A 16934-nucleotide genomic window follows, 5' to 3' on the forward strand; every position below is an offset into this window, starting at 1 on the left:
CTGATTTAATCCCTCAATATAATTGCAGCAAGTATTAATCCTGTTGTGTTAGTCTTGTCACCTTCTTTTTCTCCCACCCCAACTCTTTCTATAATCTTAATTTTACTATATACATAAATACTATTGCCCTATTATCTATCATCCTGGTCTTAGTGTGGTTCTGTTATCAAAGTAAATAAATCCCTCTGCCTTGTTCCTCTGTTGAAGATACTTCCTAGGATCTCTGAAAGGTATGTGATCTCTGCAGTCTTTTTTATTCAGTCCTAACATGGAAATGATGAGACTCTTTATTATTGGAAATAAATGCATAAAGTGTTTCAGAAGGCTTAAAGAAAGTTCACATATGGCTGGAAAATGAAAATAAGTAACAATTCTATAGTAAATGACTTGGGGAACACTATTTTCTATACATTGCCACAATGAATAGTTATCTAATGGTATCAATTTTATATAAAATGATATCAGAAATCTTTACATAAACAGGTAAACAAGACTAAAAAAAATCTGGACATTAAAAGCTTCAGAATCTAGCATTAAGTGTAATGAATTACTTATATAATGCATTTGCTGTTAGGATTGGGTTTATATTGCTTTTATCACTTCCTTCTAATTAAATTCAACAATTAAAAAACAAAAGAAAGTTTATTAACTGAAATGTCAGAATTGGCGGGGGGCAGAGATCCTAAGCCTTTACAGAAATCCTGGGGCTCCATCTTTTCTAATGGCATACTGTAGCTTAATTTTTTTTCAAACTTTAGGTTCATATACCACCGTTCCTCCACTTCAGCCCCCTCACACCTAAGCTTGTAGAATTCATCTTGAAAATGGCAACTTTTCTTTTACTTATCTCTTTAATAGATATTTTTTCAATAAATATCAGCAATTAGATAGATTGGTTATTATTTTTCTATATAAGAAATAGTGAGCCTTGGCATTAATGTAAAATCAGAACTTCTGTTGTTGTTCACTGATTTTTTTATTCCTTAAGTTTTCTCTTAGTCTGAATGTGTCTATATTCAGTTCAATCTTTTCCGCTCCTCAACAAGAATAGTCCATGAACCAGCAGCAGCAACATCAGCTTTCTCAGCAGTGTAGAACCTCAGGTGCTATCCCGGACCCACTGAATCAGAATCTGTATTTTAACAAGATCGCCAGGTGATTTATATGCTCATTAAGGACTGAGAAGCACTATTATAAGGGAAATATAATTTTTAAAAAGACTCCTCTTCATTCAAAGAGCCTTCTTTTATGTTGGTTAACTGAGCCTTCCTTAGCCAGCAGTATAGAGGCCTGTTTCCCAGGGCAAGGTGGAGAACACAGTTTAAGTGACCACGTATTCTCTCCCCAGGTAACTCACAGTCCCTAATCACAAGGGATCTTGCTGCTTAGAATCACTTGAGGGCTCTTTCAGATGTTGGCCTCCCTGGCAGTCTATACCAGACTCGCCCCAGATGATCTCCAGTCACTCATTATTCAGTAACATTTATTTAGAGCATTTGTGTAAAACATTGATGTAAGCATTTTAAGTGTATGTGCATTTCCATGTGTAGGGGAACAGGAGACAGGAGGAAGATTGAAGAGCAGAGGGTTTCAAAAAAGAAATGAAGGAAGTGATCCCTGTTTCTACAGAGCTCATTTTAAAGTATTTTAAAAGATTTACAAAACACAATAGTAACACATACAAGTCAGTTTACAAACTTTCCACCTATTATAGAAATGCCAAATTCATTTCTTTATTCTTTTAACAAGTATTTATTGAGCATCGTGATGAGGTAGTCATAACCTTGAATAACAACATAACCTAAGTTATATAGAATTAATCAGAGCAGTCTTTCTAAATATCAAAAGATGGTGAATGTTGACAAACATTTTAAAGACAGTATGCCTAGCAGAAAATGAAAGACATTCAAAATACAGCATTTTGTGTTGAAAAAATATTATTCATTCATTCACTCATGCATCTTTCTAAAAAGATTATTAATTTATTCTTATTTATTGGACACTTTGAATACTTCACATATTGAACATTTATAGAATACCTATTATGCAGCAAGTTCTAGGGATTCCCCCTGAGGCAAATAAACAAATAATTGCAAATACATTAGGAAGCCATATTAGAGTTTATTTCAAGAATACTCTGGAGAAACAAAAGAGAAAGTAGGTGACTCTTGAGGATTCGGAGTCAGATATGACTTCATAAAGAAAATGACATTTGAACTGAGTCTTAAAAGCTAAGAAGTCTTTCATCAAAGGCGGGAATAAAGAAAGGACATTCCAAGCAATAGAAGTAGCATATGCTGTGGAGCTGAAATATGAGTCATCCTTAGGAGCGACAGTACCAGAACTTGAGAATGGCTAAAGGGTAAGATATAAGGAAGACATGAACCAGAGGCCTTTACACATACTGCTCTCTAGGTGAGGAACTTTGTATGGAGCATTTCTACCTCTCTCTCTCTCTCTCTCTCTCTCTCTCTCTCTCTCCCTCTCCCTCTCTCTCTCTTCCCCTCCCCCTCCCCCCCTCACACACACACACTCCTACCTTTTGCCTACTTAGCTTTATTCATCCTTCATATTCAAATAAAAAATCCTCTTATTAGGGTAACTTTCCTTGACCCCCCAGTGTAGTTCCATTACTTTCGTTGTGTACTGTCATAAAACCATGTTCCTTTAGAGTGGTTTTCTTAATTTGTGCTTACATATTCATTAATATGATTGGTTGGTTAATATCTATTACATCAGTGGCTTGAAGAGTTTTATTTTAACCACACTCATAGGAAGACACACATTAATTCTCTATGATAGTGTAATGGTGGATACAAGACACTATACATTTGTCAAAACTCACAGAACTGTATAACACAGAGTGAATCTTAATGTAACCTTCAGACTTAAATTAGTAATAATGTATTAATATTAATTCATCCATTGTAACAGATATACCTCACTAATATAAGATATTGATGATAGGAGAAACTATGGACAGGAGCAGGGGAGATATGGGAACTTTGAACTCTTCTGTGCAATTTTGCTACAAACCTAAAACTGCTCTTAAAAATAAAGTCTGTTTTTAAAAAGTAAAAAAAAAAAGACATATTAAATACAGTATACATTACAAGCCAATGATATACACACATATATGACATATACAATATCTACAAATATATATATGCACACATATAAAAATAAGTTTCCTGAAACAGTATTTATCCTTACCATGTGTGATGAAATATATTTTCTATTATTTTTAATTTTAAAAAAACACACATTGTTTACAGGTTGATTTTAGAGCCCACCTCCATTTGTGATCCAGAGTTTAAAAAACATTACAACAGACTGGCACCACACTAGAATTGAAACAATGTCTGGTTTTACTCTTTACTCTACCTCAGCACTTCGATGACACTTAGAAATTTAGTGAATGAGTGAAAGGAATGAAAAGCTTTAAAAAGAATTAGTATTTTTAAATGATTTTCCCCATTTTTATCAACAAGAAAACTGTGAAGGCTAGAAAAAAGTTTAGTAATTTGCCTGAAGTCCTGAGGCTAATAATAGGCAGAAGCAGGATTCAGCTTTGTTTTACTCTAAAGCCTTGCTAATTTTCCCTTGCCCAAAGAAGTAAAAAAGAGAAAATGTCTAGGTTGCTACTGGGAGATGGCAGGCTGGTAATATCTTTACTAGAAAAAATAATTAAAAACAATTTATTCACATTTGAGATGCATTTAGTGCAGAATTCTGAAAGCTAATTGACTTTTTAATTTTCAACAGTAAGAAAATAATGATTTGCTTTAAAATTCTGCCAAAATAAGTGAGGGAATAGATGAAACAAGATTGGTAAAATGTTGATAATTGTTGAAGCAAGGACTTCTATGTTTGTTTAAATTTTTCACTTCAAAAAAAGTTTTTTTAAAAAAAGAAGAGCCCATGAAAATAGCATAGTAAGAATAGCATTACAGGAAAACTGTTCTCTTTTTTACAAGTGAATGCTGAAAATACTATAAGATTTAAAACAAACAAAAAAAGTCAAGAGTTTATTAATAAGATAATGTTATGAAGCATGAGATACAATATCTTTTACGTAGAAGATACCCAATGTTAATTCTTATCTCCCTCCACAATAGGTTATCCAAAGCCTGTGCGAAAAGAGTGACTCATTTAAACATTATTGTTTACAAGCCTTTAGTAAAAAAAAACAATGTTGTAGTCACATAGAGAAATAATGAATTTCACATGTCCTTTTTAAAATAAGGAAAATACTTTTATTATTTATCAGCATGATTGCAAATGTAATTAAAATAGTATTATAGAAAGTGTTATCTTTTCTGTGTATGTGTCCTAAGCCCTTGCTGTATACAGATAACAAGAACTAATGGTCCTGATCTTAAAACTTATTAGGTAGATATTGCCTTACCAGTCATATTGGTCTGAAATCCACATCATATGTGAAGAAAACCCTTTTGAATATATTTATTTCTAGGAATATTTTTATCCAGTCATTACTATACTGTATTCAGAAAAAAAATGGGTAAGAAGGTTTTTTCAATCTCAATAGTGAAAGGGTTTCTTCCAATTTAAAGATAATTAATGGAAAAAATGTGATGCAGCACTGCCTATACATTCTGATTCAGAATAATATACATTGACCCATTATAAAATACACACACACACACACACACACACACACACACACACACACACACACACACACACACACACACACACACACACACACACACACACACACACACACACACACACACACACACACACACACACACACACACACACACACACACACACACACACACACACACACACACACACACACACACACACACACACACACACACACTGTACTGGAAATTAAGAGACTGGATTTTAGTCCTAGCTCTACCACAAGCCAGAACTTGTTCAATGTACTTAACCTTTTCTACCTGAATTCCTTTATTCTGTAACTCATTTCCTTCAAATGCCAAAAGGAGAAAAGAATGTTATGTTCTTTCTACTTCACTGGGTTATTATAAAGATCAAACTGAGTGATAACTTTTTTTAAAATAGTATGAAATAGTTAAAAATTTTATAGAAAATGGAGAAATGTATAGTAATATCCATGAGTGGCACACACACATCACAAATACATACCCATGAATAAGGTGGTATTCATTAGGAAGATAGGCAAAAAGAACTTCATATTTTAAAAGTACATGTTTGGAAATTATCAAGCAAGAGGAAGACCATCTCAAGTGACACCAAGAAAGAGCATGAATTAGGAACACTTCTATTGGTACTTGTGAGTTTGGGATACCAAACCAGGAGTACTAGTAAAGCCATTGTCTCATCTAGGAGATTCCACTTTCCTGAAGCCTATCTGATCATTTGAGTCAAATTTTAGAATTCCAACAGTAGGTTGTTATTCCTTGCTATAGATCCATTCTGATGTTTGTTCTTGGTTCTGTTCATCTCACAGCTGCTGATGGCCCAGGAGATCGTTTCATCATTGGGGAATCCCAAGCCGGTGAACAGGTAGATTCATAGGCCTGACAGGCCCTAAAGAGTTCAGTTTCATGCACTTCCAGGATCTAATTCTAAGTTTAAACCATCACTGTAAGGGAAATCTTAGAGAGGGATTAGACACGTTATTAGAGATTAAAGGAGAGTTCCCATGAGAAGAACCAATTCTTTCTTGCTGTAAGAATCTGCATCTATTAATATAGGGCATGGTGTCGTTGGCATGTCTCATAGACATGCCCACAAACATTTTCCAGCCCTTGATTGGATGATTCTTTCTTCCTGTATAAATATCAATGTTCTGAATAGAACTACCATCGGAAGTGTTTTAAAAATTACATGGAATGCTCAGGGAACTGCAAATTGTTTGTAGTAGTCAGAGCCAGGTATTACCTTGGCAGAAGGTTACATTAAACTATAACAATTCTGAATGAGCCTGGAATGTATTTTCAAATAGCAGAATAAGGGGATACATAGTACAATCCCAAGAATCACTTTCTCCAATAACTGAGAAAAGCAGGGAGAACACTGGAGTTGTAAGTCACAAAGGATTGTATACTTCATGTAGTTGTGATAATGAGATTATTCATGTTCATTTATTCATTCTGGAAATATTTATTGACTACCAACTTTGTGCCAGACACTTTTTAGGCTTTGGAATGGTAGAGCAATAAATATGTCTGGAAAGAGGTGATTAAGAAGAGTAATGTGGGGACTATCCAAGATATAGATGGGTTAAGAGAAACTAACGAAGAAATGTGAAGCACCCAGGGGATAACAGTGAAATTCCATTACGATCTCTATGTCTGAAGGAGTGGACCTGTGGAGATTCATAGCTATGGCTCAGGGTCACCTGTCAGTGATAGTGATGACCTGGCCTTCACCAAAGTGCAGCCCAGCAGGGAAAGAGCAAAGGGAATATAAACCTGCTTTTCTCTTCTGCCCTCTATCTCTTGTTGACCCCTCCCATTGGCTTTACCTAACCAGAATCCAGTGATGGAAACCTGGTTGAAATAGTCCATTAGAGGTCAGCCTTCTGGGCCACAGCACAGGATGGTATGGTGATGTGATCTGGAGAGGCAAACAGAAAAATAAAACAAATTCCTATCTTTGTTGAGCTTAGATTATTATATAAATTGAATGTAATAACGCACTTAACACTATACCAAACGTAGATTGAGGGTTCAATAATATTATCTATTAGTGGGATTGTTTGTAGTGATAATATTGAAAGAAGCTTTTTAAAGCTGTTCTAATAAATAAATTTCCAGTTTTACTCCATATGTATATCCAGTGGAGAGGTATATATCCTTAGCTATTCCCTAAAATGGTTTTAATCTGTTAAAAAATACATAACTTAAAATGTACCATCTTAATCATTTTTAAGTATACAGTATAGTAGTGTTAAATATATTCATGTTGTGACCTAAAATTTTAGTATATGTACTGCCGAAGCAAGCACATAACCTAAGATTTTAAATAAGTAATTATGATGCAGATATCTTTGGAAAGATACTTATTTTAAAATATGTTTTTATTGATTTCAGAGAGAGGTGGGGAGAGGGAGATCAATGATGAGAGAGAATCATTGATTGGCTGCCTGCTGCACGCCCCCACTACTGGGGATTGAGCCCACAACCCAGGCATGTGCCCTGACTGGGAATCAAACCATGACCTCCTGGTTCATAGGTAGACACACAACCACTGAGTGACACTGGCCAGGCTGGAAAGATTTTTATTAGGGAATTAATATTATCTCAGAATTTTATCTTCGAGGAAGTTTGAAGCATTTTTCCTCCCAATTCTGACCTAAATCATGGCCAATGACAAGTTATTCATCTGAGGCCAGATCAAACCTATCAGATGGATCTTATAAAAATATGCTTTTTCCTATGCTAGGAGAAGTTTACCAGGCAGGTCCTATAATCGGTCTCCTACCATTCCTATGAGAGTTCAGACAGTGAAAATCTCAGATATAATGTTTCATCCAAATTATTACAGGCACTACAATCATTTTAAAATTATCTAATTACATTTGGTAGAAAGATTTTCAAGAGCAATAATTTAAATAATTTTTCTGACTTGCCTATATTTAACCAAAAAGTTTAGTTTTAAGTTATGATATTTCTCAAATATCAAAACTTCAGTAAATGTCTAATGTGCTGGTTTTTCATAATTGTCATGCATAAAATCATTTTGCATGGCATTTTTTTCTTAAAGACTCTGAAATCACTTTATATATATTAAGAAAATTCACATTATTTGAGTGAGAGACAATAATGGCACGTGTAAGTGGCAGTTCTTCAAAAGGAAAACAGGGTACCACAAAAGGCATCTAATGGTCATTACCATAAATCAAGTTAAAGCCTCTTAGAGTGTACCTGTACCTGTTTGTGAATAGCTTTCATTACATTGGCCCAAAATGAACAAGACTGTATGATTTTCCTTTTATGGTTTGTTTCTAAAAATGTTACATCTCCTACAAGAAAATGTTAGTTTTACTTAACAGCAGTAAAGTAAATCAGCTCTTTCTTACATGTTTGTGTTTCCAGCCAACTCAGACAGTAATGCCTGGACAAGTCATGCGGGTTACAACAGGTGCTCCAATCCCCTGCGGTGCTGATGCTGTAGTACAAGTAGAAGATACCGAACTTATCAGGGAGTCTGATGATGTACGTTATCACCAGGTCTTATCATTACATTCCCGTGGCAGTATATTAAGTCATATCCATTTTCTGGAATGTTTATGAGAATAGCCCAGTGTCTTTTGGTTATGTTAGGATCTTACAATGTAGTGTATGAGTCTACACTAAATAATGAATTGCCTTAGGCTTGAAAATCTCTTGTTATAGGAGACATTTTTATGATTACAGACAGTCCTCGGGTTACGTCGGACTCAACGTACGTCATTTCGTGGTTACGTCACCATCTCCCATTTATTTTTTTTTTAAAAGTTCTGTCATTCGATGTATGTACATATGTGCTTTATGTTTTTTATTATTTATTTAACACAAGTAAAGGTCAAATTTTTTTTTTTACTGTTTCACTTCATTACTGCTGTGTATGTGCTCCATGTGAGTGATGTAGGTGCTTATGTAGGTGGGTTCCGACTTACGGTGAAAATCGCGTTACGTCACGCCGTAGGAATGGATCTCCGACATAACCCGAGGACTCACTGTATTACTGTGATTATAGCAGAATTTGAACCACATTGATTCAAGAAATATCACATGAAAACAAGGAAAGAAACTACCTCAAGATAAAAGAGCAGAGGTATTAATTGTTAACATACCTTCTAGCTAAGGAGTTTGTTAACAGACACTAGCTTCTGATAAAATGTAAAGGGAGACTTAATAGAGAAAAATTTAACAAAGAACACTTGGGCAGGTTCTTAAATATTACACTAAGCCAAACAATTGAACAAAATAACATTCAGCTCTAGTATCTGTATTTCAGAAAAATCTGTGCCACCTATTGACAGCCTGGAAATATTAAATTGATATCAGTTTCCCCCTCTATTGCCTGAAATAAAGGACCATGGGATCTTTTTTGGTCTAAGCAGGCCTTCATGTCACTGAAACTAGTGGCAATTATTACAGCCAGAGGATCAGCCACCAATAAAAGAATGGTTTCAACTGAAGTCTTAATGATTGGCTATCTTACTTGTTTTGTGAAGAAGTTTAAGGTAGCTTATATTTTAAAAGCTGAAGTTAAAAATAATATTCTCCTGGTCTGGCATATAGTAAAATTTGGCCATGCTAAGAGACCGCCACTTTTCTTGATCTGGGAATTTTTTAAATCGTCTTATCACATGTAATGCTTATAAAGTTCAACTCTTGGCATACAGATCACATTGCTTGCTGTTAAAACTGTCCAGCAGATTTATTGGCATCAGGGAAGCCAACAGAACATTGAAATGCAGAACACATGCCTCCACAGACTCTGCCAGATGACAAAACACAGTTCCAGTCTCACAATATTATTCACAGCCCATAAATGTAAAATTGATGATCACTATTCATTTATAGAAATTTACTACCAGGCAAACTATAAGTCCTTCACTGAAATTTCTGCAGATATTTGGGAACTTTGGTATAGTATTAAACCCATGATTCATGGGAACAGAAGAGATAGGTTATCTCCTTACACATTCATTGGGTCTACTAGGGTAGCCAAATACATATACAAGGTGGGGCAAAGGTAGGTTTAGAGTTGTGAGTATGCAAAACAGTTTATTCTTATATTATTATTTATTAATTGTATTATTTTTCCATACAAACATTACATATAAATAATATATATAAAATTATTTTTCCTTGAGAATGCTACTTACAAAGTAAGATTCAGTATTTTAATTGGTATATTTTTTTAAAGTGTAAAAATATTTTATTTAGTCCTTGGCATCAAACCTAATTTTGCAGGAACCTATGGTAGAAATTTATCATGTCAAAGTGTTTAGCAAATGTTTTTTTGTTTCTCTTTATTTGTATATATTCTGGGCCTATCTGATGTAGCTAAATTCCATTGAACAGAAATTCTGTTAGATTGTTCTGTTTGAAATTGCACGACTTCCTCTTATTATAGGGCACCGAAGAACTTGAAGTACGAATTCTGGTGCAAGCTCGGCCAGGCCAAGATATCAGGTAAGTTCATAACATATAAAATGTATAGCCAACTTTTGTTTCTGCATGTTCATGAACTCAGGAAAGAATGGCTATCATAAATCCACAGTTCAGTCAACCATTATCTTTCAGGTTTTTTAACAAGTAGGAAATGAATTTTCTGAACTCTACAGTCCATGTCTGCTCTGCCTACATTTTCATGGCGATTGTAGAGGCAAATGAAATAATCAAAAGCAAAGATGAGACCACTGTCCTACCATAAGAAGGGCACATATTTTAAATGGTCTTTGTTACAATGGACTATATTTACCCTGATTTCATTAATACTAATTTGTCAAATCTCCTTGTGGCAAAGCTATGCTTCTCCCATCCTTATGTCAGGAGGCCAAGGTGAATGGACTTATGCAGACACATAACTGGACCAACCTAAGTGACTCAAATAGAAATTATCTCTTTGACTCTAATCTTATTAGCATTTTTCTCCTTACCACAAAACTAACAAGCTGTAGACTTTTTATCATTAACTCCATATAATTTCTTGCCTGATATCAAAGAAAGTTTGCAATTGGCGTTTTTGACAGAAATGTGGTACAAAGCAATTTATAAAGTAATTTTCAAATGTGAAATAACATATTCCTGTTTAGCAGTAATAGATATAAATTCTATTTCTGTCTTCTGTTGTATGATTTAATATTTTTAATTTAAGGAGCATGCAGGTTTTAGAATCTCTTCATTTCATTACTCTGCTCCTGCCCCATCTGTTAATATTTTTCTCCCTAGAGTGTCCTCCTTCTCTGACACTAAAGTTTCCCTCTGAGTGAAAATATAATTCTTACTCATCGTGCTTATGGTTCTGCTTTGACTTTCAGACCCATCGGCCATGACATTAAAAGAGGGGAATGCGTGTTGGCCAAAGGAACGCACATGGGCCCCTCAGAGATTGGTCTTCTGGCAACTGTAGGTGTCACGGAGGTTGAAGTTAATAAGTTTCCAGTGGTTGCAGTCATGTCAACAGGGAATGAGGTAAAAAGGGAGGTCAGGTGAAGGGGACTTTCAGATAAAACTGTTTCTGACATCTATGTTACACAGAGAAGATTGTGGATTATAACTATTACCACATTCCTATAACTAAGAAATAAAAATTGGCCTCAGGATAGTTCAAGTACAGAAGATGAGAAGGAAGAAGTAGAAATTACATATAAATAATCCCTTCCATTTATTAGACTGAAACAATGGCCTTTCCACACATGCAAAGAATGTTGACTGATAGCTATAGATATTCAGCTGTACAAATTCAGTACTTAGTCTATTACAGTGGTTCTTAACCTTCCTAATGCCGCGACCCTTTAATACAGTTCCTCATGTTGTGGTGACCCCCAACCATAAAATTATTTTTGTTGCTACTTCATAACTGTAATTTTGCTACTGTTATGAATCGTAATGTAAATATTTGATAAGCAGGATGTATTTTTATTGTTACAAATTGAACATAATTAAAGCATAGTGATTAATCACAAAAACAATATGTAATTATATATGTGTTTTCCAATGGTCTTAGGCGACCCCTGTGAAAGGGTCGTTCGACCCCCTAAGGGGTCGCGACCCAAATGTTGGCGACCCACAGGTTGAGAACCGCTGGTCTATTAGGACAATGAATTGTGCCCTCTCTGCTGCTGTGATGTAAGCCACCTCTGTGTGGGAAAGAATTCAATGAATTGGAATACCATGGCTAGCCTGTTCCTGCTAAAATTCCATGTGATCTTTATGGAAGGGTTTGCTAATCGGGTTTTTGTTTTTTTCTCTACACAATACCAGTGATAAAATGCTCCTCTCCACTGGGGCAGACCACTCCCACCACCCTTTACCCCTTAGTACGGTGCCTTACTGATGCCAGGCATGGTTCTGACCACTGGGAATATAGCAGCAAGCAAGTAGGTTAGGAGAGGGGTATTCAATAAACAAACAGTGATAAATTATATGAAGAAAAAGAAAGGGTCAGATGATAAAGAGTGGTGGTAGAAGAGGTAATGCCAGATACTATATGTTGAAACTTCCCTCAAATTAGCCCTTTTATACTCTCCCCTAAACAATAAGGCTGTCTTTCCAGCTGTGGTCCAGTTAGGTTTTGCCATTGGGATGCATTAACATGATATTAGAAGGTGGAAAGAAATTACCAGAGGTATAAGCTCCTTGACTCTAAGTAATACTTTCCCCCAACATCCCTAGGGATGATGGTGACTTCCCACAGTTTCTGATCTTTGGTAACCAATACATCTGTAACCAATCCTGTATTAAATTCTCCTTTCTCCAACCTCCCCTCCATACCTAGAGGACTTTTGGTTTTCTTGTACGGACCTGATTGATAGAGTCTTCTATTTTATACAGGGTAATTAGGCCTCACTGATAAAGTGGAAATCAGAAAGCATTGAGGGCATATGTCATATGAAGGGAATTGTGTTCCAAACAGCAGGAACAAACAGAAAAGCCCTGAAGTAAGGTCATGTTTGAGGAACAGCAAATATGTCACTGTGGCTGAAGTATAGAGGGAAAGGAGCAAAGTAAAAGGAGATGAGGGTGGAGAGGTCATAGAAACAATCATCTATACTAATAAAAGGGTAATATGCTAATTAGACCAGATAGACTGGACGTTCTTCCAGACGTCCTTCCAAACAAAGCCACAATGGCGGGGGCCAAGGCAGAGGCGGTTAGGGCAGTAAGGCCGGCAGGCAGAGCATGCCGGCACGGGAGAGTGGTTAGGGGCGATCAGACCTGTGGGGGAGAGCAGTTAAGGGCGATCAGGCAGGCAGAGGGGCAGGCAGAAGCAGTTAGGGGCGATCAGGCAGGCAGGTTGGTTAGGGGAGATCAGGCAGGCAGGCAGGTGAGCGGTTAGGAGCCAGCGGTCCCGGATTGCAAGAGGGATGTCCGACTGCCAGTTTAGGCCTGATCCCACAGGAGTCCCAGATTAGAAAGGGTGCAGGCCGGGCTGAGGGAACCCCCCTCCCATGCACAAATTTTGTGCACCGGGCCTCTAGTTTATTATAATAGCTCATTTTGAGGAAGGAAAACATAATGTGGAATATAACATGTCTTTTTTTAAAATATAACATGTCTTAAAATTTTAAATGTTTACTCTGGCTTCTATATGGTATGTCATATAGGAAGGAAAGGGAAAAAAGCAGGGAGACTAGTTAGCAGTATCTGCAATATTCCAGCAAGAGATTTGGACCAGAGTGGTAGCAATGGAGATGCTAAGAAGTAATCAGATCCAGGATATATTTTGAAGATAAAAGCAATAGAATTTGTTAGTAAATTCAAAACAGAATGTAAGAAAAAGTGAGAAGTCAAGATGAACTCCAAACTTTTTTACCTGAGCAGTTCTAAGGATAGTTATCATTTATTTATCCACTTGAGAAAGATTTAGGCAGTAGAAATCAGGGATTCTATTTTGGACATGTTAAATTTGAGATACTTATTAGAGATTCTAGTAGAAATATCCAGGAGGCAATAAGATATTTAGCCTAGGGCTTAGAAAAAGACAGAGCTAAAGATATACATTTAGAAGTTATCAGCATATAAACAGAAGGGGTTTTATTCCCTTTTTTTAGATATATACTGGTACATAGTGTTTAAAATCATGAGACTAAATAAAGTCACCTAGGAAGTGAGTATAAATGGAAGACAAGGTATGTAAGTTTTACACTTAGGAGGCAATTGTATCTTCCACCTTTTTATCAACCTTTATATTTCCCAGTTGTATTTTCTAATTTTGACTCATTTTCTAAACTTCTTTTATTTATTGATTGATTTGAGAGAGAGAAAAGGAGAAAGAAACATCGATTTGTTGTCCCACTTATTTATACATTCATTGGTTGATTCTTGTATGTGCCCTGACAAGGGATCGAACCTGCAACCTTGGTGTATGACACTCTAACCAACTGAGCTATCAAGCCAAAGCCTAATTTTGACTCTTGATGATGTCATCTCTTTATTGATAAATACATTCTTATTCTCTTGAAACTTTAGATTGTGACCTATAGGTCTTTAGACTGGACATCAGTCAGTCAGCTACCATTATCTTCAGGAAGTCAAGACTGTATGCTTGTTACCTACTTACACAAAGTAGGTAATTATTCCTTCAGTAAATGCTGGTCTTCTAGTTTTGAAGATACTGTTTCAGTTACCTTTTGCCATATTTCATAACCCATTCATTCATTCATTCATTCATGTTCTCTCTCTCTCTCTCTCTCTCTCTCTCTCTCTCTCTCACACACACACACACACACACACACACACACACACAGAGACAGAGAGAAACAGAGAGAGAATTAAGTATATTTATCTCTACTATACCTTTGCTTTTTCTGTTCCATTTTTTTATATTTACCTGGCCACTGCCAATAGCAGAGGCCTGTACAAACAAGTATGAACTTTAGATATATATAGTCTGTCTAAACTCTTTATGTAATACTAGAAGCCCAGTGCACAAATTCGTGCATGGGTGGGGTCCCTAGGCCTGGCCAGTGATCAGGGCCGATCAGGCCATCTCGCCCAGTTCCAATCAGGCCGTCTCACCCAGTTACGATCGGGGCCAGGCCGATCAGTGCCCGGCCGATCAGGGCCTGCTGACTGGGGAGAGGGATGGGAGGGAGGGATCGTGGGAGGTTTGCTGGCCAGCCAAGGGGAGGCACCGGCCAGGGGGAGGGATAGCGGAAGGTTGGCCGGCCATGGGAGGTTGGCCGGCCATGGGAGGTTGGCTGTGGGAGCGCACTGACCACCAGGGGGCAGCTCCTGCATTGAGCATCTGCCCCCTGGTGGTCAATGTGCATCATAGCGACTGGTCAACCAGTCGTTCCAGTCTTTCGGTCATAACGGTCGCTTAGGCTTTTATATATAGAGATAGATAGATTCTTTGGGGACTTCCACAAGCGGCTGCTGTAAAGTTAGAATCTTTAAAATCTTTTTCCCCACTAATAAGAGAAGGAATATGAAGTTGAATGCCTACTATGCCCAGAACTGCTATGTGCTTTATAACTAAAGCAACACTATGAGATTAGTATAATTATCCAGGAAATTGACACTCAAAAACAAAGCGACTAGCCTAACATATTTTGTGTAAGTGATGTAGCTATGTTTCATATCTAAGTCTTTTGGCTATAATGACTTTTTCCCACTATGTCACAATGCTTTCCACTAAAGGTTTCTTAAATTTCATTTGTCCAACTTTTCAATGGCAATCTGAAATCTATCAGATTAGATAGTGCATTACTTTCTTCTAACTATATTATACTTCTTGTCCAGATTAAAGACCATGGCTCACTACTAACACTTCAGGCAGCTTCACTCCTTATAATCTATTCCTTTGCTTATTAAATTAATATCAAAACTGCATGGCTTCATCCTCCAACTACAGTTTTGCTCCCAAGCATAAAAACATTACTGAAAAAATTCATAAAACTTGGATTACCTGACCCACTACAAATTTTTGCCATTTAATGTCAACCTGGCACTTAAAGTTGCTCAGTAATTCTGATGTCACTGTTTGTTTATTTCCCAGCACATTCCTGCAGTGGATAGTTCATTCATACATTCTGTACCCCCTTTAAACCTTACTAGCAGCCCTACTTTCTCACTCGTGGCAGATAACCTCACGGGTGACCTTTATGGAAAAAAATGAAACTAAAAAATACTTTTCAAACTGAACTAGATAAGGGTTCCCTCATTTTCCCTTCTCTTTACCTCATAATTTCCCCCATTCCTTTAGCTATCTTTCTTTCCAACAATCTAAACACAAAAAATAGGACAAATTTAATCAGATAACCAAAAATTCCTGGGAACCTTATTTTTACAACAAACAAAATAAATACCAGCTAGCTTTGGGAGCTAAACAGAAAAGGATCAGGAAAACAAAAAACAAAACAACAGAAAAGTATTAGAGCTTAACGTAGTGCTGGACTTATTACCATAGAAAAAAAATCCCCCAACCAAAGAGGCTCAAGAGATCTCAGTGAAGTACAGTGTAACCACTATGAGACTACTGGTGGCAAGGGGTCCTCCCTAAATCTTGGTAGAACCTCAACGACGCTCAAAGTCTTAATACAAGGACAACCAAGGAAACTTGTTGATTGTACAAAACTGAATATAGAAAGTTTTTGAGCAAGGATGAGCATCACCTTGCCAGAGTCTCAGTAATGTCCCAAAAGGGGGAAGTTACAAAAGGAAACAGAATTTTCAGGACTGGAGTTGATCATGGGTGGTTTTAAGGTAAAAGTTTATAAGTAAGGTCTAGGCAATAACTGGTCATATTTTGTAAAGTAAATGAGTTGCTAAAACAGTCTTTTCTTTGGCGCACATGAGTCCATGTGAATTACAATAGTCTCAAATTGTCCATGGTCTTATCTTGGAGAATATAGGTCCTAACACACTTGTGTTAAAACAGTTTGACTTAAGATAGTTTGAGTTATATGTCATGGTTTGGTACAGTTTTATCTGTTATACAAGTAATAGTACAGTTTTGCAAGTTGATGTTTCTGTTTTGTTTTTTTTCTCAGAAAGAAAGAGTTTATAGGCAAGATAACCAATTATAATGCTTTTATAGAAATTCAGGCATATTGAATGCCTGAAATTGGGGGTGGGGGTGGTCAGTATTGCCAAGAGAGTGAATAAAAACATTGAGTCAAAGAAGAGATAGATTACAATGTTCTTAATAATTCAGACCGCAAAGGGGAAAAAATGAATCAAAGGTTAAATGTTTGAAAACTGGGAAGACAGTTGGTACCATTGACAATAACAAACAGGAAATTGAAATTT

At 36.5% G+C, this 16934-nt stretch overlaps 1 protein-coding gene across 13 annotated transcripts in view; it reads left to right on the forward strand.

The window, feature by feature from the left end:
• GPHN (gephyrin) overlaps positions 1-16934 on the forward strand; it is a 445634-nt gene that overhangs the window by 393718 nt on the left and 34982 nt on the right. For all 13 annotated transcript variants that reach the window (XM_005877905.2, XM_005877906.2, XM_014549124.1 and 10 more), the window contains 4 exons: positions 5465-5520; positions 8058-8177; positions 10090-10148; positions 10997-11150. In XM_005877905.2, the coding sequence (XP_005877967.1) occupies positions 5465-5520; positions 8058-8177; positions 10090-10148; positions 10997-11150 (389 nt within the window). The remainder of the gene's footprint in view (positions 1-5464; positions 5521-8057; positions 8178-10089; positions 10149-10996; positions 11151-16934) is intronic.

Source organism: Myotis brandtii, unplaced genomic scaffold (genome assembly GCF_000412655.1).
Source record: "Myotis brandtii unplaced genomic scaffold, ASM41265v1 scaffold536, whole genome shotgun sequence".
NCBI classification, from domain to species: domain Eukaryota; kingdom Metazoa; phylum Chordata; class Mammalia; order Chiroptera; family Vespertilionidae; genus Myotis; species Myotis brandtii.